Source organism: Marmota monax, unplaced genomic scaffold (genome assembly GCF_021218885.2).
Source record: "Marmota monax isolate L192 unplaced genomic scaffold, Marmota_monax_Labrador192_F-V1.1 WCK01_AAM20220418_F8-fsc00073, whole genome shotgun sequence".
NCBI lineage: Eukaryota > Metazoa > Chordata > Mammalia > Rodentia > Sciuridae > Marmota > Marmota monax.
This window is the reverse complement of record NW_026692846.1, coordinates 3,597,908-3,622,407: the sequence shown is the minus strand read 5'-3', so window position 1 is coordinate 3,622,407 and position 24,500 is coordinate 3,597,908. Positions and strand designations below refer to the sequence as shown.

At 50.2% G+C, this 24,500-nt stretch overlaps 1 protein-coding gene across 3 annotated transcripts in view; it reads right to left on the bottom strand.

Annotated features, from left to right (window-relative positions):
• Trappc9 (trafficking protein particle complex subunit 9) overlaps positions 1–24,500 on the bottom strand; it is a 499,910-nt gene that overhangs the window by 377,386 nt on the left and 98,024 nt on the right. For all 3 annotated transcript variants that reach the window (XM_058580865.1, XM_058580867.1, XM_058580866.1), the window contains 4 exons: positions 19,630–19,715; positions 17,213–17,339; positions 13,848–13,980; positions 9,404–9,567 (listed from right to left, as the gene is read on the bottom strand). In XM_058580865.1, the coding sequence (XP_058436848.1) occupies positions 9,404–9,567; positions 13,848–13,980; positions 17,213–17,339; positions 19,630–19,715 (510 nt within the window). The remainder of the gene's footprint in view (positions 1–9,403; positions 9,568–13,847; positions 13,981–17,212; positions 17,340–19,629; positions 19,716–24,500) is intronic.

Below are 24,500 nucleotides of genomic sequence, written 5' to 3'. Positions count from 1 at the left end.
TGAAACAGCACTGGTGAAGTGCCGTCTTCCAACACGCACGAGAGCGACATCATTCCCGAGTCAAGACAGAGACAACGGAAGATCAGAGTGCCAGCATTCACACCAGGCCATCAACCTGCAGGCATCAGAGCTGGGACTGGCCAAGACTGGGCTCTCTCCAGAATCCTGTCCACCTGTGTCCCCTCCTCTGCCAGAGACCATTACTCTGGCCAGCACTTCAACCAGAGGTTTCCAGGAAGACCTCGTGAAGGACATGTGACCAAGCGCCTTGAAAGGAGAAGGCAGGCAGGAACACACCAGGGGCCAGACCCTGCCCTAGGCATGTGTGCGACACGCAGCCACGCGTCCTCCCTCACCCCAGGTCCTCCCTCACCCCAGAGGCCTCAGTGGTAAATGGAGACAATAGCGGAGTCACTGTGAAGACAGACGAGGTGCCACACGGACTCAGCACAGCACGGGCACGTGGAAACTGTGGGGGAGGCACATGAACGTCTCTAGAAACCACGGAGCCCAAAAATATGTGCTTTTCCGGACCTCTGTCACCGTCCACTCACCCAGTGAATAGCCATCGCACCGCCACCCACATCCTCATGGCAGGCAGTATGCTGGCTTCTGGGGACAGAGGAACAATGCCAGAGTCTGAAGGAGATTTCTGATCGTAGAAAGACACAGGCATAGGAGAAGCCCCCCAGACTTAGACCAGATGGGAGATGAAGTCTTCCTCAATCTAGAAATTTCTCAGGAAGTTATACCTCCAATTACACTGAGAACAGTTCAATAATTGTTGAATTAATTGCCTAAACTAAAATAAGACTCGCTGTCCTTCCTGGAAGGGTCCCAGATCTGCAGCAAAAAAACAATTCAGCTATCAGTCTAGCCCACCATAAATTTACAGCTGGTTAGGGATACCAAATTCAAACACTCTAACCACAGCACCACTCTTGCCTCTTTGGATGGCTTTTTGTTTCATAAGAGTGTTTCAACTGAGAGTCTGACTCTGTAAAAATTAACTCTGGGAAGTCCCCCAGGTTTCCCCCCAGCCTTGACTGCAGGATGCCCAGGAACAAGGAGGTCAGGAGGTCAGGAGGTCAGGAGGTCATGGTCTGCCAGACAGGTGTGAACTTGGAGAAATGCCACCAACTGAGACTTCAGCTGGGCTGTGGGGGCACCTGTCAACTGCAGCCCAGAGGAAGAAAACGGGAGAAAGCAAGCACCCCAGGCCCACACGCTGCTCTGGTGGGCACGTCCACCAGCCGGCCATGCTGAGCTCTTCGCCTGCGCTGCCTCAGCGATTCACACGCCACTCTCTCAGAGGCCCCACCAGTGTACCCGCTTAAGGAGGCTGCTCAAGACCACCCAGAAGTGGGGATGGCCAGTGTTCAACCCTTCCCCAACAAACCCCTCCCTCATGTTCACTTGTTCCATCCTAAAAACAAACCCATGAAATGGTCCTGAATGTCAATTAGGAAGAGTACTTTTTTTTCTCATTCTACTCTTGTGTACCATGTGTTCTGACTTGGATCTGCAATGTCCCTCAGAAGTTCACACGTGGAAGGTCTGATCCCCAACGCAGCTAGGTTCAGAGGTGGGGCTCTGGGGAAGGGACTGGATCACGAGGCTCTAACCCCATCAGGGGACTTGTCCTTCTGATGGACTAATACTGTGAATGGTCCACTGGGAAGTGACAGGAAGTGTAGGCAGGTGGGGCATGACTGAGGAAGTGTGTCACTGAGGGTGGCCCTTGTACGCTGTATATTGTCCCTGGCCCCTGACCTCTCCCCCACTGTTTCTGGGCCACTGTGAGCAGAGCAGCTTTTCTCTGCCACACCCTACCCACATCTCCGCCTCAGCCAGCCAACCACGGACTGAAACAATGAGCTAAAATAAATCTTTCTTCCTCTAAGTTGTTCTTGTCAGGAATTTTGGTCACAGCAACAAAATGCTGGCTGACACAACATGATGCACCAGGAACCCAACAACTAGGAATTTAATATTCAGAACTCCCAACTTCTCCCATGCTCCACGTCTTGCTCATTTCTTTCCATCCATGTTCCAAAGCACAGTACACACCAAGTCTCACAGCACTGAAAGGACTGTCACTTGGTCTAAAAATCAACCTGTTTTGCAAACTTCTCCGCATTGACTTGGCATTGTGTCAACGTTGAGCTGTACAAGACACGCACTGCGATTCTGCGCGGCCGCAGGCATCAGGTTGAACGGCTTTCATTCATTCAAGAGTCCGACATCTTCCTAGGAGCGCACCTGCAAGTCCATTCACTGTGGTCAGTCACACAGAGCAGAAATGACACAGGATATGCAATCAGAGCTCAGCTCAGCTCAGCACATCTGACTCCCACGCCAAACTGTGAAGTCCTTAGGACAGTGCTCATGCATTATTCATGTTCTGGCACAGTGGCTGCATATAAATGTAATATAAACGTCTGACTGTTGAAGAACGCAAAGCCAAGTGAGGTGAGTGCTATTGTAAGAGAGTATGAGCAGCATGCAGCAGGAGCAGCAGTCAATTCTACTGGGAGGCACCGGAGAAGCCTTCAGGAGGCACATGTGGACTGGCTATGAGGAGGACAGAACTGGGGATGGTACAGGGGAGCAAAGTTCTGAGCACAGGGAAGTGTGTTCACAGGCTGTGGAAGCACCAAGTGCACCCCACAAGTGAAGGCCCAGAGCTGACTCAGCTGGAGGTCACCTGTGCCCAGCACAGCAGCAGCACAGAGGAGGTGCTCAGGACAGTTCTGCCAAAGGGCAAGCAAGGGGACGGGCAGCTGGTAGCCAACAACAGACGGATGGACAAGCAAGGGGCTAGTGGTGGCAAAGGGGAGCTGGGAGTGCAATCCTGAACAGCCCGAGTCCTGTCCTGGGCTTCTGCAGACCACATCTGAACCCCAAGAGGACATGATCACTGTGGCCCTGCTCCCCAGAACACCGTATCCGAAACAGAGGTACTAGGGAAGTGTCTGTGGGGGGATGGAAAAAGAGCCTGGGGAAGTGTAGTAAACCTGTACTCCAGCTACTCGGGAGGCCAAGTCAGGAGCATCACAAGTTCAAGGCCAGCCTGGGCAATGGAGCAAGATTCTGCCTCAAAATGACAAATAAAAAGAGCTGGGGATGTAGCTTAGTGGCAGAGCACTCACCTAGCCATGTGGGAGGCCCTGGGTTTCATCCCTCATACTGAAAATAAGCAACTAAATAAATAAACAACAGTGGCAGCAGCACCAATATTAACTACAGCTCACAGCAAGACTCTGATTAGTGAATCCTTATTAACACCAGGGACTGCACTAAGGGCTTCCCATGATTACAGCAACCAGAAGAGGGACAGAGAACTGTATCCACCACAGGAAGAGACTGGCACAAAGAGAAGCAAATGGCTTGGTCCAAGTCATCTGGTGGTAAGTGCCAGAACCAGGACTCAGACTGGGCTGGGCTGATGTAATAACTAGTTTAAACCAGTCCGTCTCCCATCAGTCCAACACCAGCTGCGGTGGCTGGCCCCTGGCTCCTGTCCTACCTCTTCCCATTCCCAAATGCAGGTGGGACTTGGTGTGGAAGCTACAGGAAGAACTGAAGACACTGAGTCCTTTCTCCTGTCCCCCCAGATGCCCCACTCTTCAGCAATACCAAGTAGAAATATTTTTCTAAACATTTATTCTTAAAACTTTGCCCTGTATTGCTATGATGTTAAAAGCAATAATTCTATAAAAAGAGCATAACTCAGAAATAGTCCAGGCCAAAAGGTTAGGATGCTCCCATGGCACAGCCACCTCTTCACTGGGCCCCTGGCCCCAGGCTCCCCTGGGTTGACAGGGACCAGGAGTCAGCCACTCCCTCCTGCAGAGCTGCCTGGCTAAGATGCTGCTCCCTCCCTCCCTTCCTTCGTAGATTCCTCCTGGTAACAGGCAGGCTCAGCTGACACTGCTATAGGGTCTCCAGCTTGGGTTTTTCTAGTTTTAATGCAACGTACCCTCGTCTACCTGGAGAACTGTTCAATTTCATCATTTCTCATGGTCTGAACATGAGGTGTCCCCCAGAAACTCCTGTTAAAGTAGGAATGTTCAGAGGTAAAATATTTAGATTATGAGAGTTATAGTCTAATCAGTGAATCAATCCACCTAATGGATTTGATGGATGACTAATTTAAAAGGACTAATTAACTGGGTAGAACCGTAGGCAGGTTGGGTGCGGAGGGAAGTAGGTCACTGGAGCGTGCCCTTGGGGATTATGTCTCATCCCCCGGCTCCTCCTCCTCTCCCTCGGCCTGCTGGCTACTTTCCTCCACAACTTTCTGTCATGACGTTCTACCCCACTTTGAGCCCAGATCAACGGGGCAGGCCTTCCACAGTCAGACCTCTGAAACCGTGAGCCTAAATACGCTTTTCATCCTCTAAGTTGTTCCTATCCCGTATTTTGGTCACAGCGCTGAATAGCTAACACACCATTCCAGAAACTCTGAAAACAAGGGGGAGAAAACTAAGGTAATTTCTGAAACATCTTATTGAAAACGAGAAAGATCAAGTGAGGAAATTTAGACAAATACACCATCTTCATTAGTGGGACATACATTTGCTTATTTAAAGTCAGCCTTAACAATCCTGATGGTCTGGTTTCCCAGGCCCCAGAAGGCCAGGAAAGCAAGATCATGAGCTCATTCCCCATGTGCTAGGAGAGCAGCCAAGTGGCCACTCCTCAGCCGCCATGTGTCAGGCACAGGGCTAGGTCCTCTGAAGACGTTGATCCTGGTTCTGGAACCACTGCACAGGAGACGGCTGGGCCCAGCCAGGAGAGCACCCAGGTGAGAGTGTTGTGTCATCAGCAGTCAGCTGACGTGCTCAGGCCCAGTCAGGTGCCGCTGAGCAGCAGGTGAACCGCACCTATGGCACCAGCAGCAATCAGGAAGAGGAAGAGGCCACACGCCTTGAAAGAAAATTTCTTTTGTCTAATTCACTTACTTTCTACAATTCTGCCCACAATACTCTGCAATCCTAAGCATGCTTAACTTCTGGAGAGAACTTTCAACTTCACTAACTTTCTTTAATATTTAAATTGGAGTCCCCTTAGGAGCCAGCATTGTCGCTTTTGTCCCAGTGGCTTAAAGACACAGACCTTTCGCCCCGCGTTGGGCGCCAATTGCCGGGTTTCTGCTCTCGCGACTAAAAGGCTCAGGGGTCACTCTAGTTAAACTGGGCTAACTGGGCTGCACGAAATAACCACACAAGAGACACAAATACCTTTTTCTTTGGGGTTGCTGTGACGGCTCCTCTGACCTTAAGGGTCCGCAGAAAGAGGGAGAGAGTGAGAGCACACACTGACCCCTTTTATTGAGGAGAAGCTATTCAAATGAGGCAAGGGGTCAGGTTTCAGGGGGCTGAGTCTATCTTCATGATGTCCACTGTCAGCAGGTTGACTGACACCTGGGTAGGCCACACCCAAGAGCACAGGAAGAGGAGGGGACACACACAAGGCACTTCCATGGAAGACTGTATCCTAAACAGGGCAAGGGGTTATATTACAAAGCAACAGGTGAGCATAGCTTCACCCATGGGGCTTTAGCAAGACACACCCATTTCTGTGACTGAGCGCCTCAGCACTCAGCACTTTGAAAAATGCCTCGCCGTGTTGTTTACTTCTGTATTAAGTTCTGAGGCTCATGTGTGACACATTCAAGTAACAGGCAAATCCACTGATCGAGAAATGGCTCGTTCCCTTCTAAGGCCAAAGAGTCCAAGTATTTGCATCTAGAAACAGCACAGAACCGTGCAGACTCTCGGGCAGCCTATGGCAACACAGGAGCTGCAGGTGCAATTGCCAGACCTACCACAGTCCTGTGCCTTGCAAGCGGGCCTCTTTCTCTGTCTCCCCGCACTTTGTGTGAGGCAGAGGACACCTAAAGGAGCTTCCCACAACCCAACAGCACGACAGGAATCGCACAAGAAACATCAATCCAGAGCACAGCATATGCTTATGCCACTGTTTCCTCTGGAAAATTCAGTATCTGAAATAATGGTCCTTATCTTAATGCTGTAGTTCAGGTCAGTGCCATCAAGTGAAACTGGCTATGTCACTCTGAAAATAGTAAAGAGAGTGTCACTGCTACCGATGTTCAATACCCACGAAGCCATTAATACTTGCCAATTGCAGGAATGCTGGACTATGACATTTGTGAGAGAAGTAATAAGCAATAAAGAGAATCCTATCCCAACCACAGCATTTACAAATTTTTAATTATACTGAAATGGAGTCATCATTTTTTTGTTAAAAAAGTAAGTGAGGAGAATGAAGAGCTAAGGGATGTGTGTGTGTGATTCTGTGTGTGCTGTAGGTATATCTGACTGTACACACACATACACACACACACACACACATTCTCAGGACATGTGAGGAAAAGCTAATAAATTTTCCTTAATTTGGGCTTCATTACAACAAAATCTATAATTATTTAAGCAAGGAAGCAGTTACATTTTTCACACTCTACAGACCTGCTTCCAAGTGGTATGTCATTAGCATGACAGCATTACATGATGATAGATGATCCTTATCTTGGAACTGGGCAGATTATGAGTACTCATCTCTGTGGCAGAACCTGTGAACAGGGACATGCTTCTGTATGCAGGAATGTCCAGGAGCTTTCCACGTTCTGAAAGAGTGCCTCGCCCAGATGACAGCCCCAGGCAGAGGATGCCAGTGCTCCTGCTCATGAGCTCCGGCTTGTCACCAGTACTGTCCTCAGCTCCTAGGCAAGGCCACAGCAGTGAGACAAAAGGACACACACCGCATGCACACCAGAAGATCTCTGGAAGTGGTTCTGTGCATTTCGTGGTGAAGTGCCACTCACATGGCACATGGAGAGCCAGAGAGGAAAGGCTGTTGTCACTACTGAGATGTAAAGCCAACTTACTGCACACAAGAAAACAGCATGGGAACCCAGGGAAGGGAGCATGTAACTCCACGTGCTGAAGCATCCAAGCAGATATTTAAGAAACCTCTAAAGAAGAGAAACTCAAAGGGCTTCAGATAAAATGATGCTAACATGGAAAGGGATGCCACTAACATCCTCCACCGGGTCCCACAACTTCCCCGCTCTTCCCAGCACAGGCTACCAGCTCCAGCTCCCCGCTGCAGACATTTTCTCATCCCCTTGGAGGACAGGTCATGCATTAATGCTGACAGCCTCCGGGGACTGCAGAGCACAAGCAACAGGAAATATTCCCTTTGTATATTTTGGAAGCAGATGGTTTGTTTTCATTAATTTAATTCCACATGTAAATGTACTGCAGCTTGGGACAATAATAAAAAAAAAGAATGATAGCTTTAATTTTTCATTGTAACTCCACTGCTCTGAAAACGGCTACACCCTGCTATATTACATGTCTGCCTTCCTCCCTCAGGATGCAGATTGAGGACACCGGAGCAGAGGACTGGGGAGCCCTGGCTCTCGCTCTGGTTCCCTATGAACCTGAGATAGGTCTTTGACCCCTTCTGCTTTTACTCTCCCTGTCCATCGAGTGAAGGCAGTAACACCCTCCCCATCCGTGCCAGAATCAACCAGATGTCAGCACAGAAAAGCAAGACAACCAAAAACAGATCAGGCATGTGCAAGGCATGATGGGAAAATCCAACTTGTGGGCAGAGAGGTGAATGCATGCACAGTGTCCACGTGGACCACTGCACACAGCACCTCCCTTGGAACTCTGTCTGGTTGCCATGGGTGTTCCCAACCTCCTGCCTTGTTAAGCTTTTCACTAAGGATGACCAGGAACATGAAACAGAGTGACTGCCTCCCAGGCTGAACAGGGACTACCTGGGAAGGAACATGAGGGACTTTCTCCTGAGATGAACATCTTCTGCAGGTTTGGGCTAGACAGGTGCATGTGTTAGTTGGGATTCATCAAACAGCACACTAGAGACGTCTGCACGTCACTGCACACACACTTTACAAACATAACTGAATTCCAGTGAGAGGCACGCTGTAGCATTGGAGAATAAAATGTCCTGACACCTGCAAGTCCTTAAACAGTATTTTAAGAAATAAGACAGGTTAATGGATGACGAGCAGGCTGGATGGACCTGTGAGGAACAAAACGTTCACTGCAGAGCCTAGACGGCAGGGCCAGGGTCACTATGAATCCCTCAACTCTTCTGTGTTAATCAGAGTGGGAAGGAAGGAAGGCGGACCCAAGAAAAAGCTCTGGAAGAGTTCAGAGGCCCACGGAGCACCCATGCCAAGGTGCCCTGGGAGGCGGGTGCTGAGACAGCCCCAGCAGAGGCAGAGCCTGGAGGCGCAGAAGCAGCTGAGGGCAGCCAGAGTGCAAGGAGGACAGCCAGAATGCAAAGACAGCAGCACACGCAGCACACGGGGGCGGGGGGGCGTCTTATCAAAATGTCACGATGGCTCCCACGTTTACTGTCACTCCGGACCAACACACAAGACGGTCATTCTATAAGCCTCATTCTGGAAATATGAAAATGGCTTTCCATCCACAACCCCTCAGTAGTGGACACCCACCCTGTCACACGTGCTAGTCAGTGCCTCTGCGAGACTCAGCCTGCTAGACAGAGGGACCGGACACAAGCAGTCACCATGTAGCGTGGAGACAGGACTACTGCGGTGGTAATTTAGGGTACTCCGAGCAAGAAAGAAGGACCCAATAACACAGTCTAGGAAAGCTTTCGGGAGAGCAGGTAACACCAAAGGACAAATTAATCAACACTGAGGAAGCAAAAGGGGTAGTAGCAGGAGTTCGCAAGCTGAGTTCGAGGCAGAGGAAATGGTGTATCCTAAGGTGGAGAAGAGAGAGCAGATGTTAAGTGGAAATTGGCTCCTGAGGACTGACACCAATGGGATCCAGGGGAGGGGGTGAGGATGAAGCTGAAGCACTGTGGGGAGGCCTGGTCACACAGGGCTCTGGGCACCAGGGACAACAGGGAGCCCGTCAAGGACTTCCCAGGGGAGAGACAGGTAGAGTCACGCTTCAGAAAGAGAGACAGCTCACGAGGAATAATAATCACACAATCTACAATTTAGGTTTATTTGAGAGAAGGAAAAAAATATTTCCCAGTTGCTAAACTGTAAAAGCAAGACAGATGTGAAAGAATTTTACCATATAGGCTGTAATTTTCTGTCATTCAATGTTAGCTTGCTTGGGCAAACATCAACCAAACCCTAAAACCAATTAACTTAAATTCCAAGTAGCACATGAAGGTATCCTGCACTAAAGAGAGAATTTCTGTCTACTGCATATATTTGGTCCTCAAAATGGAAGAGGAGGTGAAATTAAATAATATCATTAAATTTCCCAGTCTAAGATCCACTTTAAGCCAATAGTGTTGGTCATTCAAAGTGTATCTTCTGCCAGGAGGCAACACAGCCCTTCCTCCCAGTACCTACCCTTGGTGGTGAGAATTTTCGAGGTGACTTCCAGTTTCTCCAGTGGCTCCGTTCCAATATTTTCCAGTGTAATGATGAGTGGCTGAGTTTCTCCATTGTACAGCTGGACGGACACGTTAGTAGATATCTCATCACCAGATGAGGGCTGCAGCGAATGTGCGGATCTAAATAAGAGTAATAACCACCGTGAGCGCAAGGGGGAAAGGAGAGGGCCGAGCGGACAGCATTCCTGTTCACTCACATCAGGTCAGCAGCCTGCCTCACTCATGGGCCTCAGAGCCAGGGCCAGCTGCCGCCTCCAGGGTTTCCCACACGCAGACCCGCCTGGGCTTTGCGTGTTGTGAACTGGTCACCCTCACTCAGGCTTCATGGCTCGTGTGTGTGTGTGTGTGTGTGTGTGTGTGAAGGGCAAGACTACTTAATTACTGCATTGTGGAGGACACAAATTAAGCAACGAATTAATGCAAGTGAACCACGAGGTGTTGCTCATGCTGAGAAGGGGGACATCATGGACTTAAAGAGAAACTTCTAAGAACAATTCCTACTGGAACTGGAGCCAGGGAGATAAAGGAGTGCACAGGGCCAACCTGGTCTCCCAAGTGCAAGCCAGGAGCCACGCCCACAAAGACCCAGGCAACAGAGGGAAGCAACGGTGGGGCTCTGTCCTCCTGCCACTCAAGTGAGGCCCTGCACCGCAGGACAAGCCCCGATGGCCAGCCCTACATACAAGCACAGCCCAGCATCTGGGGCCTCCTCGCTAAGGCTCCTGCACCAACACCCTGTCCAAGGCCTGTAGTCTGTGAGCTCTGCCCAAGTTCTACACTACTCACTATCCCAGTCTCTCTCTCCCAGGCCACAGGAGCAAACAGACTTCTGCCTAGGAGGTAACCAGGACCCCAAGAAACACAGCTGGAACCAAGGTCTGCTGGCAACAATGATATATAGGCGACCCCGCCTATGTTTCCTCTGCATCTAACTCTGCTCCACTGTGGTCTGCATCTGTGACTGCTGGTCCCTCTTCCTGCACGTTTTCCTTGCTGCAGGACCTGACTGACTTCCACAAGCCCTGGGAGCCTGTACACCATCGTGCCTTAAAGCGCTCCTGAGCCCCCGGGAGGAGAACTCTCTCACTGGTGTCCACTGCAGGAGCAGCTGGAACTCTTGGCTGCAGTCAATCTGACCCTCCCTCTAGACTGAGCTCACACAGGGGACAGGCACAGGTCAAGGGAGTTCTTCCTAAACGTCAGTCCCATCCCACCAGGCCAAACGCATACCAGAGGTGTCAATAAACATGAGCAGATTTGCTGCATCCGTCTCAGGTATGTTGATTTTAGAATATTATCAACACTCACCTAAAGTGGAAAAATCACCTTAGAAAAATATACACATTCTTAAAAATAAAAAACAGCACTTTAACTCCAAATTGGAGTTAAACTCCCCCTGCCAACATCTAGTCTCTCTCCCCAGGTGAGGACGCACACTCTGGAGTGCACTCCCAGAGCCCCAGGTGCCCCCTGGGCAGGCCAGGCGAGGCAACCAATACCTGAGAGTGTGTGTGCCCATCCATGGGACCATGAAAATGGAGCAGGTGGGCACAAAGTATCTTTGAAAACTATTCTAAGAGCAAGAGAAAAATGAGGGAGACAAAGCCACAGCTAGCACACCCATTTTCGTCACCTCTCGTGCAGCTGGAGGGATGGTCTTTGAGCAGGGAGCTCACAGTTCCTTTTCCTGGAATCCTCTCCCTTCCTGGTAACAGCCTTTGCCTGGGAGCCTTTTCACCTTCCACTGCCCACCCTTCAGCTGGGTTCCAGGTGGGGGCTAGCAAGTGTGAGCAGCCTCCACAGTCGCCTAGAATCTCTGCACAACCCAGGAGCCACCTGCTAAGGCCCGACCAGGTACCTGACCAGGTACCTGCCAGCTACCACAGTAGCAGGAAAAGTAGTGGGTCAGGGCGAGCAAGGCCTGATGGGAGTCTGCAGGCTCCGCTGCTGGAGTAACAGGGCTTAAGGCAGTTCTGCCCAGGACAACAAGGACAAGGCTATCCTCCTGAGGCTGCCAAGGCCTCTACTGAGACCAGGTGTCTGCCCTACACTGAAGACAAAGCAAAATGATCTATCTGAGCATAACTTATGGCCATCACGTTCACCCTTTTAGGTCTACAATCATATTTAATAAGCCTACAAAGTTGTTCAACCATCCCTGATACCCAGTTTGAAAACACTTCCGGCACCTCAGAGGACATGCCCTGGTTCGTGCAGTCAAGCCCTGCTCCCATGGCTGCCTAAGGCAACCACCCAGCTGATTCCTCTTTATGTCTGCTTCTTTTGCATGGCACGTTTCTGAGGTGCGTGTATGCTGAAGCATTATCAAGAGCTGGCTTGTTGTTATTGCTGAGTGATAGTCCATGGTACAGATTGACAAGTTTTGTTTATCAAATGATGGTCATTTGGGTATCTTCTGCTCTTTTGACTATTATGAGCAATGCTCCTACGAATGTTCATGCTCAATTTTTTGTGTCAATGTGTTGAGACTGACTTGCAATTATTGGGTCACAGGTAGCCTTATGCTAACTTTTTAGGAAAGTGTCTTTGAAAGGGATATGCCACTTTCTGCTCCCCTCAGCACTAAGTGTAGGTCCAGCTCCTCCCCGCCTCACCACCACGGCTGGTGACTGTGTCCAGTCACCCTGCAACTGGAATCTCAGATGACGCCAGCTCCAGAGACTAACGATCTGAGCCCTCTTCCAGGTTGCTTCTGAGCTGCGTGGACCTCTTCTGGTTGAAACAGCTATTTGAATCCTTTGCCAATTTTTTAATTAAGTTGTTTGTCTTCTTATTACTGAGTTTTAAAAGCTCTTTATGTGAATACAAGCTCTTTATCAGATATATGATGTGCAAATACTTTCCCCCAGCCTGTGAGTTTTCATTTTCCTGATGGTGTCTTTGGAAGTACAAAGGTCTTTAATACTGATGAAGCCCAATTCATCAACATTTTATTTTATGGACCCTACTTCTGGCATCACATCAAAGAATCTTTGCCCAACCCAAGATCATAAACATTCTTTCTCCTGTTTTCTTCTAAAAGTTTTGGACTTTTCAACTCTTACTATCAGGTCTGTGCTTCATCTGAGTTAGTTTCTTCTGCTTCATGTTTCTCCTCAGTCACATGGTGCTTCCTCCACCAGAAGCTGCTCCACCTGCCCACTCACACAGCTCACGCCTCTTCCGGCCCCACCTGGTCACTGCAGAGGCCTCCTGGAAGAGCCCTTCCCAGTGCAGGGGCTCCATTAGCACTCCAGTCACAGCATGGATGCTTGTCAGTCTCTGCCTCTGACAGGACTCCTGTGGGCAAGGGACAGGACTACATGCTCACTGTCATAGCCCTAGCACCTAGCACCTAGCACAGCGCCTGGCAGATGAAAAGGGCCTGTTGAACATATGAGGTGGTTTTTAAAACACTTCATAAAATCCCAGGACACCTTTTATTAAAATGGCCAAAAGGATACTCATTATTCATAATAGCAAAAGTTTAAAATATCACAAATCCCAATAGCAAGGATTCCAAAGGCTAACTCCACATTTAGTTCTTGTAAGAAACATTTCAACTTTGTTCTGATTCATGTTCAGCAAATCATATTAACTATTGGCATCAATTCATTATAGCTAAACTATGGAACCAATCTAGATGCCCTTCAAAAGATGAATGGATTAAAAAACTATGGTATATATATTCACAGTGGAATATTACTCAGCATTAAAAGAGAGTAAAACTACGTCATTTGCAGGTAAATGGATGGAGTTGGAAAATATCATGCTAAGCAAAGTAATCCAATCCCAAAAAAACAGGGGTCAATGTTTTCTCTGATAAGTGGATGCTAATACATAATGGGGGTGGGGGGCATGGGATGAGTGGAGGACCTTTGGATGGGTCAAAGGGGTGGGGCACGAGGGCAGGAAAGATGGTGGAATGACATGGACATCATTACCCTAGATACATGTATGACTGCATGAATGGTGTGACTCTACTTCATGTACAACCAAGAAGCAAAAAAATGTGCTTCATTTGTGTACAATGAATCAAAGAGCTTTCTCTGTCATGTATACCTGATTAGAACTAATTTTTAAAACCACAATAAAATTAAAAAGAACAAAAAATCTCAGCCACATTCTGATCAAAGAATTTCAAATTAACTCAGATTCTTTAGATATTCTGAAACATGTATAACTAAAAAATATCCATAAGAGGGCTGAGGTTGTGGCTCAGTGGTGGAACGCTCACCTAGCAAGGGCGAGGCACTGGGTTCAATCCTCAGCACCACATAAAAGTAAATAAATAAAAATAAAGGCATTAAGTCCACTTACAACTAAAAAAAATATTTTGAAAAAATATCCATAAGACCATGTCTTGTCAACAATTAGTAGCCACTCCTTGGAAACACTACCTGGGTAGAGACGTGCTGATCTGTAGTCTTGGCAAGGCGGGAATGACTTCAACGGTAGAGCCACTGGTTTTGATTCCCGGGAGGTTATCTAGCAGACAGTCACTGAAGACACCAAAGACAGTGGTACGGTAGCCTGGAATGCAAGGCAGAACTCACACCTCCTGGCAAGGCCCACGTCCCACCCAGAGCAGCAGTGAGAAGAGCACAGGCCTCCTGGGCCTGAGGCCTGGCCTGCCACCCACCAGCTCCCCACACTGCCCCTCCAACCAGAACCCACAGTATCTTCACGTTGACGCAGCTGGTAGTGGCACTATCCTATTTCACATGCTGACCAGGTCCAAATAAAGGGCAGATGTAAAGGTCCCTGCAAACTACAAATCTGCAGCACCTGATAATCAGTATCTCATCCCTTTACTAATTTGCTTTTCAGATTTCTCCATCTCCAAAATGAAAATGGTAGTTAATATTCCTTTGCAGGACATAATGTATCTGAAAGAGTACCTGAAAAAAATGCTTCAAAACCTTCTGATGAGGATGAAAGTTCAAGAGCCAATTATTGTTATTATAGCTGCTATGTGATACGGCCAATCTGCCATATGTGTACAAGTACTATCATTTAAGATTATCAAATTTCCCAAGCCAAAAAAAATATGTTGGTTAGATAAGCACACAAAATTGTTTAAGCAAAGCTTTAAAATGGCCCTTGAAATTTCAAGAGATAGCTATCATAAACAATATTCACTGTGCAATGAGATTAAATAGCACCTAATGCCCAAGGCCCAGGGCACCACCTTCTCTGCGCATCCATGTTGGGATACACAGATCTCCAAAGGGAGAAACCAACAAACCAGGCCATCCCTGTTGATATCTGCCCTCCCCCAGCAGCCCTCCCCCACATCCTCCCCCCCACCGCCCCTGCAGCTTCAGGCTCTCTCCCAGCTCACAGGACTCCCAGCCATGCTCCCTGTGCTCGCTGCTCTCTAGAGTAAGTCCTGGAAGGCTTCCTTCACTGGCAAACGTTTTCCTCCCCAAAACCCCCCTTGCCACTAATGCCCCCACACTCTTCTCTCTCTAGATCTTATCATGGTGTGGTTTTGTCTGCTAAGCAACCATTATTTTACAATTCCTGATGAAAATAATTTTCCTTCTCTTACCTATTGTTTAAAACAACTACCTTATAAAACCCCAAGTCTGATGACAACTATTTAGCATGAGCACGAGGATGTCTGATAACACAGCCAGCCCTTCTGGCACATCTGAGGGGCAGGAGAAATGCACACAAGTTGGCACCAAGGATGGACACTGAGGGATCAGCTGGAGGCCCCCAGGCTCACTGTCACAGACACCCAGGGGTCACAGCAAGGGGGCCCCCAAGGTCACCATTACACATCAGCCCCAGCTCTCCTCCTCCACAGAGGTCTCCAGGCCTAATTATCCCCCCCGCCCCGGCCCCCACACTCCTGCCACCGCACCCTGCCCCTGTTCAAGGCAGCAGTCAGTATCCTTAGGGTGATTCCCAAGGTCCCCTAGGACTGCCCTCTACCTGCCTTCCAGCCCCATCATCACCACCCCTTCGCTGGACCACCTCCTCCGGCCACCCTGGTTCCCTGAGCACACCACTGGTCTCTCCCACCACCAATCTCCGACCAGGTGCTGCTCTGCTCAAGAGCCCTTTCTACACTCTGCTTCCCACCCCTGCTTCCCCACTCCCACTCCATTCATTTGGACAACTCCCAGGGGCCTTCAAAACTCAGGTCACTTGCTATGACAGGCCTTTGTTGACCTTCCTCCTCCCCGAGTCCCACCTCCACACGCTGGCCTCCATCTTGGTACTTCCACAACACACACAACCTGGGGTTACGCCTGCCCTCACCTCACTGGCCCCAAAGTCTGCACCTTTCTCGGGGAGGAAATGACAAAGACCTCTGGTGTGAGGGGCTCTGCACCAGACACTGAGGTGCTCCAGAGTGAGACAGGCCTGGCCACCAAGAAAGGCCAGCAGGGAGCACATCCACAAGTGACAAGGAGGAGAAAGGTGTGCGGAGCCCAGGGGAGCCAGAGGAGGCTTGGGCCACCTGAGAAGGGAAGCCTCACTGAGAGCTGCAGGCAGCAAGCAAGCCCTGGGTGGAGAGGATCCAGGAGAGCTTAGGAAACAGTGCCCCGCCCAGGAGGCGCCATGAGACTCAAGTGCCACTCCACAGGAGGGAAGGGAAAAGAGGAGTCCACAGAGGGGCGGGCCACATGGGGAATAAAGCACAGGAAGGCACGACACACACTGCAAAAGGCCCAGCTGCAGCCTGCAAGACAGACTTGGTAGCAAGCAGGCCCGTGGCCAGAAAGACCACCCTGCAAGGGAACTGCGGTCTGCAAGACAGGAAGTGGCCAGTCTCACCTATTGGGGAGACAGTGAGGTATCCTAGGGAGTTACAGAAGTGGAGCAACTGGGGACGACTCCCAAGAAGCTGGCGAGGGCAACTGACTCATGGTGGCATCATCACTCGGCTGGGGCCACAGGGGGAGGTGCCACTTTGGGAGGAGAGGCAGTGGTTCTGGTTTCACGTGCGGTGTGTAAAGAGACCCAGAAGCAAGAGCCAGAGAGGCAGCAGAAGACCTAAGGGAGGCTGGGACACAGCTCAGCGGTGGAGCACTTGCCTGGCGTGCACCATTACAGTAACCAAACCCAGAGGGTGTGGGTCACGAAGGCCGCCGAGGACAGCTCTCCATGCGGGAAGGATGGGCTCTGAGAGTCAGGTTAGGGGAAAAAAAATGAAAAGCAGGCCCTGGATTCGTCCGGGAAATACTAAAAATCACTAGTGACCTGGGGTTAGGCATTCTGGAACGGTGAGGTGATCGGGGCTGGATCTGGGATGCAGAATGTGAGGAATATCTGATAACACAGTCAGCCCTTCTGGCCACATCTGAGGGGCAGGAGAAGTGCACACAAGCTGGCACCAAGGATGGACACTGAGGGATCAGCTGGAGGCTGAGAGGTGGAGAGTGGCCCCGGCATGTGCATACACCTCCAGGAGCAAACAAAGCGCCACAGCAAGGACAAGTCATGGCAGCCACAGGGCAGGGAGAAGCTGGGCACGTGTCTGGAGACTTCCAGAGGACCACACGAAGGAAGATGGTGCGGTGGGGAGGGAACGTGACGACCTGCCACAACAGGACACAGCCACTGCCGCCACATCTCACACTCAAACCCAGTTTTCCCAGGTCTCATCCCAAAGAAATGCCATCGCAGCCTCGTCCTCATCTTTTCATGGTCGGGACTAGAGGACAGGTGATTAGCTCTAGACCTCAACAAAGCGATATAAACGCTCAGCAACATTTTGCAAGCAGAACCAGAAAGGGATTCTCCTTACCGTTCACAGTGATCGTTCCGGTTGTCTGCGGCACCCCAACAAGTGTCACCGGGTACAGACCAGATTCTGCAGGAAGGGAAAGCGCAGCAGGGAGAGACTCGAACTCCACGCCACTGGTGAGGAGCCCCTGAAGCAAGTGAAGGGGCATCATGAGCAGGCTCAACCCAAACCCATCATGGACGATCAGTTCTATCCGATCCTTGAGGCATGCGCTGCAGGCACACCTAGGACTGTCAGGAAGACAAGACTGATGGCCTCAAAAGACCCAGAGAGCTTTAGAGACAGTGTGTACAAACAGAAGTGTAAAAGTGAGTGTGTATGCACACAGAGGTGCATGTTCAGATACAGATGTAAACATAGTGTGTGCAGAGGTGTGTGTGCACAAATGTGTGTGGATACACATGTGAGTGTAGTGTGTGCAGAGGTGAGTGTAGTGTGTGCAAACCTAAGTGTGTGTGTGCAGAGGTGTGTGGACACATGTAAGTACAGTGTGTGCAGAGGAGAATGTGCAAACAAGTGAGAGTGTGCAGAGGTGTGGATACATGTGTAAGTGTATGTGCCCAGAGGTGCATGTGCAAACAAGTATGTGAGTGCAGAGGTGAGTGTGCAGATACAGATATTAGTGTGTGTGTGTTTGTACATGCACGTAGAGTATGTGTGTACAAATGTGAGCGTATGTGTGCATGCACACCTTTCCAACTCTGTTCACAGACAGCACCCAGAAGCAAGGATGCTCTGAAACACTGAGTGCACCTCGTGCCTGGAGTTTGACCAGCGCTGTCAGATGATCCATGTGTGGTTAGATGTTGTGGGCAGGGGTGGAAGCAGTTAGACTGACCCTAGGCAAAATATCTTATTTTAGCATTTCCTTTGTCTTTTTTTTTTTTTTTAACTCAGGGGCTTAACCACTGAGTCACATGCCCAGCCCATTTTATTTTTTAATTTGAGACATGGTCTCACCAAGTTGCTTAGAGCCTCACAAAGTTGCTGAGGCTGGTTTGTGATCCTCCTGCCTCAGGCACCTGAGCCACTGGGATTAGGTATTCAGCACTGTTCCTGGCTTCTTTTATTTCCTTTCCACACAGCTAAAGCAGTATGGCCAACTATTAGCATTTGTTAATGTGGATGGTGGACATGAGCGTGTTGGGACTCCCTGGAATGTTTCATATGGTCAAAATATTTCATGATTCAGTTTTGAAATTTTGACCATGATTTGTGGGCCATCTCCAAATAGAGCTTTTTATTTTATTCTTTATTCTTCCTAAATGTTTATAATAGCATATATTACTTTTAAGCCAGATAAAAGTGAAAGATACTTTTTTTAAAAAAAGTGAGGAAGAGTAGCGGGGCTGTGATGCTCTAATCACTAGGGGAATTCTGTACACACTGACTGCGGGTGTCACAAGTAGGCAGAACGCAGGTGTTGGAATCTGTGCTGGTCTCAGGTAAACTTCAAAATCAGCACTTCATTTCCCTGTCCAGGCCAGGAGCAGGACACACTGGAGAGGCCTCACCCAAGAGCCACTTCCCAAGGCAGCCTGTCCTGGCCAGGAGGTGGGGAGCAGAAGGCCCAGAGCAAGGCTGAGGCCGCGGGGGTCTCTCAGCACTCAGGCAGGAAGCATGACTACCAAACAGTCTCCAGGAAGTCCCGACTCCAAGCCAGGCACAACCCTCCACCTAGGCCCCAGGCCTACTGCATGGCACAGATGCTTTTTGGAGAGCCGCAGCCTACCCAGTGCCAGGCGGGACCGCTCCTCAGCTCCACACACCCTTTCCATGTCACCACCAGACAGCAGCACTGCAGGCAACACAGCAAAGGTTGAGGGTGGAACGCAGGTGGGGAGGACCAGGAGGGGGTCCCCCCATGGACCTCCTCCCAACCACGAAGGTGGCCGAGCAGTTCCCGGGGACGCACGACTGCAAGCGAGTCTCGGAGAGCTACGCTGGGCCTGGGAGCACGTCAGGATGGCAAGCCTGGACCCCGCACAGTCAACAGTCTGCTCATTCTGCCCTGCGCCCTGATCCTCCAGTCACCCTGCAGCCAGGGGACGCTGCTGGTGTTACGAGCAGGAAGAGTGCAGACGCTGGAATCTGTGCTGGTCTTGGGTAACCTTCAAAATGAGCATGTCAAATCTCACATCCCGTCAGCTAAGCTCAGTTTGTGTGCAAATCTGTGCTCTGTTCATGGATTCAAACATTTCCTGAGTACCAGGCATAAAGACACAAGAATGACAAAACGCCAAAAGAAAGAATGCAAAATGCAAAAAAAGAATGACTCACAACAAGCTCATCTCTAGCAAAATGGAAAAAAAAAAATATGTCACAGATTGTATGTGTCAAATATTAAGTAAAAATTTGTATTTTAATGATAAATTGGTATTTTTAACCCAAAAGACCAACTAGTTGGCAGTGCGTACCATGTTCTCAACGCGGAGTTCGAATGGCATTGGGTTGTACACCATCAGCTGAACCTCACACACGTCTCCTTGAACCCACTGGAAATCTACAGAGCACAAAAGAATCCACGTTAGTCAGCACCTCTGCACCTTCTCACGGTATCAGGTGATTCGTCTGGCAACACACTTGTCCGGCAAAGCAGTGGACCTCACGATCACCTTGAGAGAGCAATTCACAGCTGGCTGTGACACCAGCTCTCTGAAACACAGTCAAGCCTGTCATCACCGCCACTTTAATGCAACGTGTAGGACTTTTCCCGCGGCATTCTGCAGGCCACACTGGTGCACAGCTGAACTCCATGACCGCCCTGTGCCCCTGAGACTGAGAGGGAAGAGGGTGGTTTCTCCTCCTCTTAACTCCCAGGCCCCCGCAGTGCAGAGGCAATGACCCTACCCCAAGGCCCAGCACATGTGCCCTGTGCAGCCCCTCCCTGGAGGACAGGTCCACACTAGGTAATGTCCTGTAACAGCACTGAGGGGTTGTGCAGGTGTAACTCAGATCCCCATCAGTCACCTCTGAGATGACCGAATGGGAGACTTTCCCAGACAGGCTGATCCAACCAGCTGAGTCCCTAATGGAGATGAGATCCTTCTTGCCAGGGTGTATGTAGGGTGGCCTCTAGAAGTGGACAGCAGTCCCAGTTGACAACCACCTTGAGATAATAAAAGAGGACCAACCTGAGGAACCTGGGAAAGAAACCGCTCCCAGTGGAGCCTTCAGAAGGGGACCAGGTGACACCTGGACTCAGCAAGACAGACTCAAACTCCTGACCCATGTAGTGAGAAAAGTGCTGACATTGTTCTGAGCCATAGGTCAGCTTCAGAAATTTGTCACAAAGCTATTGAAAACCAGTAGAGCTCCCATCCCCATCTCCATTGCCCCTCCACCCCTGAGGCTCGGCATCAGGCGGCCAAGGGAGTTCAGGACCAAGGGGCATGCTGGCAAGTGTCAGGTGGGAGGCCACCTCCTTACTCTGTGACCTGCCTCGTGACGTGGTGTCAAGGCCACAGCAGTACAAGGCGGGCACTCACAAGCCAAACGGGTAGCGAGCTCACCTAGGAAGCCCACTGCTGACAAGGGCAGCCACAGTGATGCGGCCAGGACTGGGAAGTCAAAGCAGTATCTAGCCCAGGCACAGGGGGCTCAAGCCAGTGAAGGTGTTCCTAGAGCAGAGGTAGGTTCACTGAGCAGAACCCACCGACTTTCATGGAGCTTTCACCTCCCATTTTCAAGACACAGCTTTTGACCCACTCTGGACCAGGGACCCTGCACAGAGATTAAGACCAGCCCCCCAAATCTGTGACACCTGGCCAGATCGGGCATCTGCAACTGCATGAACCAATGACAAGGCCACCAGGGAGTTAGCTCACAAACACTGCTGGAGCTGTGCACACACCTGAGCTCTGGACAGCACAGAGAACGACCACACTCTGCTTGGTCAGTGAAGCACATTATCCTCATTCTACAAAACGGAAAACTCCTGACTGCTGAACTGTCTGCCCACCTATGGCTGTGATAAATACAAGGGCTGCAGTCCAAATTCAAGTCCTTCTGGCTCTAAACCCAAACACTTTCCCTCACGATACACCCCTCAACGGCTACAGACACTCAGGCCATGTCTCTCCTTCACCACACCTGCCCTGACCCACCTGCACAAGCCTACGACCCCCGGTGAAGCTTCAGTATGGGGTTCACCCTCCCTCCTTGCACACACGACCAACCAGAGCACAGCCCAGCCCCTAATGGAGATGAGTCCCTAATGGAGATGAGATCCTCCTTGCCAGGGTGTATGTAGGGTGGCCTCTAGAAGTGGACAGCAGTCCCAGTTGACAACCACCTTGTCAACTGGGTGACAAGTACCCCAGCCTGCTGGCATCTGCAGGGAGCTAGCAACCTGCCTGCTCCTCCCTGCAGATGAGAAAGCCACTGCTTTTTTAAATAAGTCACTGTGCCTGTGGCTAAGGGATTGTTTTCTCTGCAGTCAAAAAATAATCATTTTTTAAAATCATGCTCTGAGATACTAGAAGGAATCATTTACATTTATGTGATAAGTTGCTTTTGTCTGAAAGAAGGTGGTCCAACCTCCCATGTGTCAAAGCACAAGCCCCTTCCTCATACTTTGTCACAGATAGATCAGGAGGGCACAGGAAGTAGTAGCTACTAAACACCCTCTGCCAGCCCTCCCTGCTCCATGTTGGCACACCAGGACCAGCAGCACCCGGCAGTTCTACTGTTGACAAGCTCATCTCTGTCCACCACACCGTGTGGACCTGCTTGGCAGGAAGAGTTCCCAATCATCACAGCATCTGGATACCCCGCACCACACACAGCTGCTCCTGAAGACCCTCTGAGTGGGCGCCAGGACTTCCAGTACTTGTCTCACTGGATCTCGGAACAACTCTCGAGTCAACTCCTAACATCCCCATTCTGTAGACAGCACAACTGCAGACCAGGAAGCACCACCACAGTCCAAGGTCACACGATGGGAAGCGAGAGCTGGGGGCCAGGCTGCGTCAGGGCCACCTGGCAGCCCCAGCTGACCAGGGACAACATGGCATCTGGGCAGCTGCCAACCTCACCAAAAACCCTCGCATTCCAATCACAAATGACAGGTGACCCTCACAGCAGCACTGCAGAGTGGAATTAGAATGTGGCCACACTGTCCATGTTGCAGATACAAAGACCAATAAATAACCCATTGGCAGAGTGGGAAATGGCCGCAAGAGTCTCCCTGGAGAAGCTCTCTATTTCTTGCATCTACATGCCCTGCTGTAATGGTAACATCCCCAGTAGCTACACAGACTCGGGTACAGAATTAGGAATTCAGATTAAAGATGGGTGATTCTTCAAGCCTCCAGGCAGGTACTCTCTGGTCAGGCTATTGCCCAAAAGATATTAGAAGCTATAGAATACAAATTAATTTTTCCTATGGATATTCAACAAATAATGTGCATTTTTTGCTGAATAGCAAAAAAATGTTTTTCTGATAGCTCAGAAAAACACTCTTATATCAACCATAAATTCATCCTCCAACCAAGTGAGCAGGTGCTTATTGGTCCTATGAGGAGCCACCTCATAGTGGGAAAACTCCCTGGGCATCAAGTCATGGGATGGAGACTGGGCTCTGCCACCTACTGGCTCTCTGGCCCAGGGCAGGTAATTTGCATCCAGTCTAAACCTCCCCACCTGTACACAGGTAGAGAGCAGCACTGGCTGCATCAGCACCAAGCAGCTGTGAGAATCTGAGGGTCCAGTCTGCTCCAGCCTCTTACACAAAAACAAGGATTTTCATAATATGAAGCCTCAACAATTCCTAGAATGGAAGAGGAAAAATAAAGGGACTGGGCTGGCCTCAGGGACCTGCAATCCAGCAGTCAGTGGCACCAGGCCCATGTTTGCAGGCCCCATATGTGCTGTATGCTTGGCTCTTGTTGTATACAAATTCTTAATACTTTCTCAATAAAGGGCCTATGTTTTTGTTCTGCACTGGACCCCATGAACGTACTGCTGCCCTGGGGGATGTCTCACCCCACACAACTCTAAGTCACCTCCCGAGTTTTCCTCTGAATGAAAGAAGTGAGGCTCTCCTTAAAAGTTCTTTAGGGGAAAAAGCATACTGAGGACCAAGAAAACAGGCAGAGAGTCCCGGAAGGCCAGAAGAAGAGTCCAACAACTGTATAGGTCCACACAGGAGGGACGAGTCACAGAGCCAGCAAGACGCCCCACTACGGCAGGGCTCCAGTCCTCTGCCTCCAAGGAGGTGGCGGAAGTAGCTCCCAGAGGCCGTGCAGGGACACCCCACCTCTCTCCTCTCCCTGGGATGCATACTGGACAGGGTCTGAGGCATACCACCTGCCCAGGATGCTGCCCATTGGGCTCTTCAGCTTCCGGTTACCTGCACATGTTTTCTGGAGCAGAGAAGCAGAGGTAGGGGTTGAGAGGCTGGCACAGTCTTTCAAAATCAAAGACTCAAGATGGAATTTCCAGAATACGTGTGCACACACACACATGACACACACACATGGCACGCACATGGCGCACACACATGGTACACACATGACACACACCAAGGGAAAGCTGCCAACAAGTGGGGTCATGTCTTCAGAAACCCTCCCATGCTGGCACCGGCTGCGCTCTTCAAGGCATTGCCCCTCGACTCTACCTTCACTTTCCTCTGGCTTCAACAGGGAACGCTGGCATGGGCTGAGCCAGGGCACTCCTCTTCACGGTGGCCCAGCGTCTGCAGGGATCCTGCTCCCAGGGAATGGCACTCGCTGCTCGCCTGAGTTCAGCAATAGGTAACCAGGTGCTGGCAGAGGGCTGCCAGGGCCACAGCTCTCAAGAACCTCCATCCACACTGCCTCACCCTTCAGCACCCTGTCCTGTGTCCCGCCTGCACAAACTGAATGGGAGGAGCTGTCCAGGGCAGGGACTTTGTGACACAGCTTCTCATCTCACATCCCCACAAGCTCTTCCTAAGTCCAAAGTGCCTCTGTGCCCTCACCTACCAACCATCACAGCCTAGCCGCACCAGCACCCACCTTGGCCTCCAGCAGGACAAAATCACCCAACACAAAGCCTGCTCCATAAAAAAGTGGACTAGCTCATATAATTCACGAAGTACTGCCGTGGTTTGGACACGGGTGGCAGGGGTCCAAGGGTTCGTGGGTAAAACTTGACCTCCACTATGAAGTATTAAGGGAATGGAAACTGAATCCAGTGCTGGCGTTTCAAGGCTGGGCCTTCAGGAGGTGACTAGGCTCAGATAAGGTCAGGAGGGTGGTCCCATGGTTGCATCCTAGTCACTTTGTCAGAGAGACAGAGTCCAGAA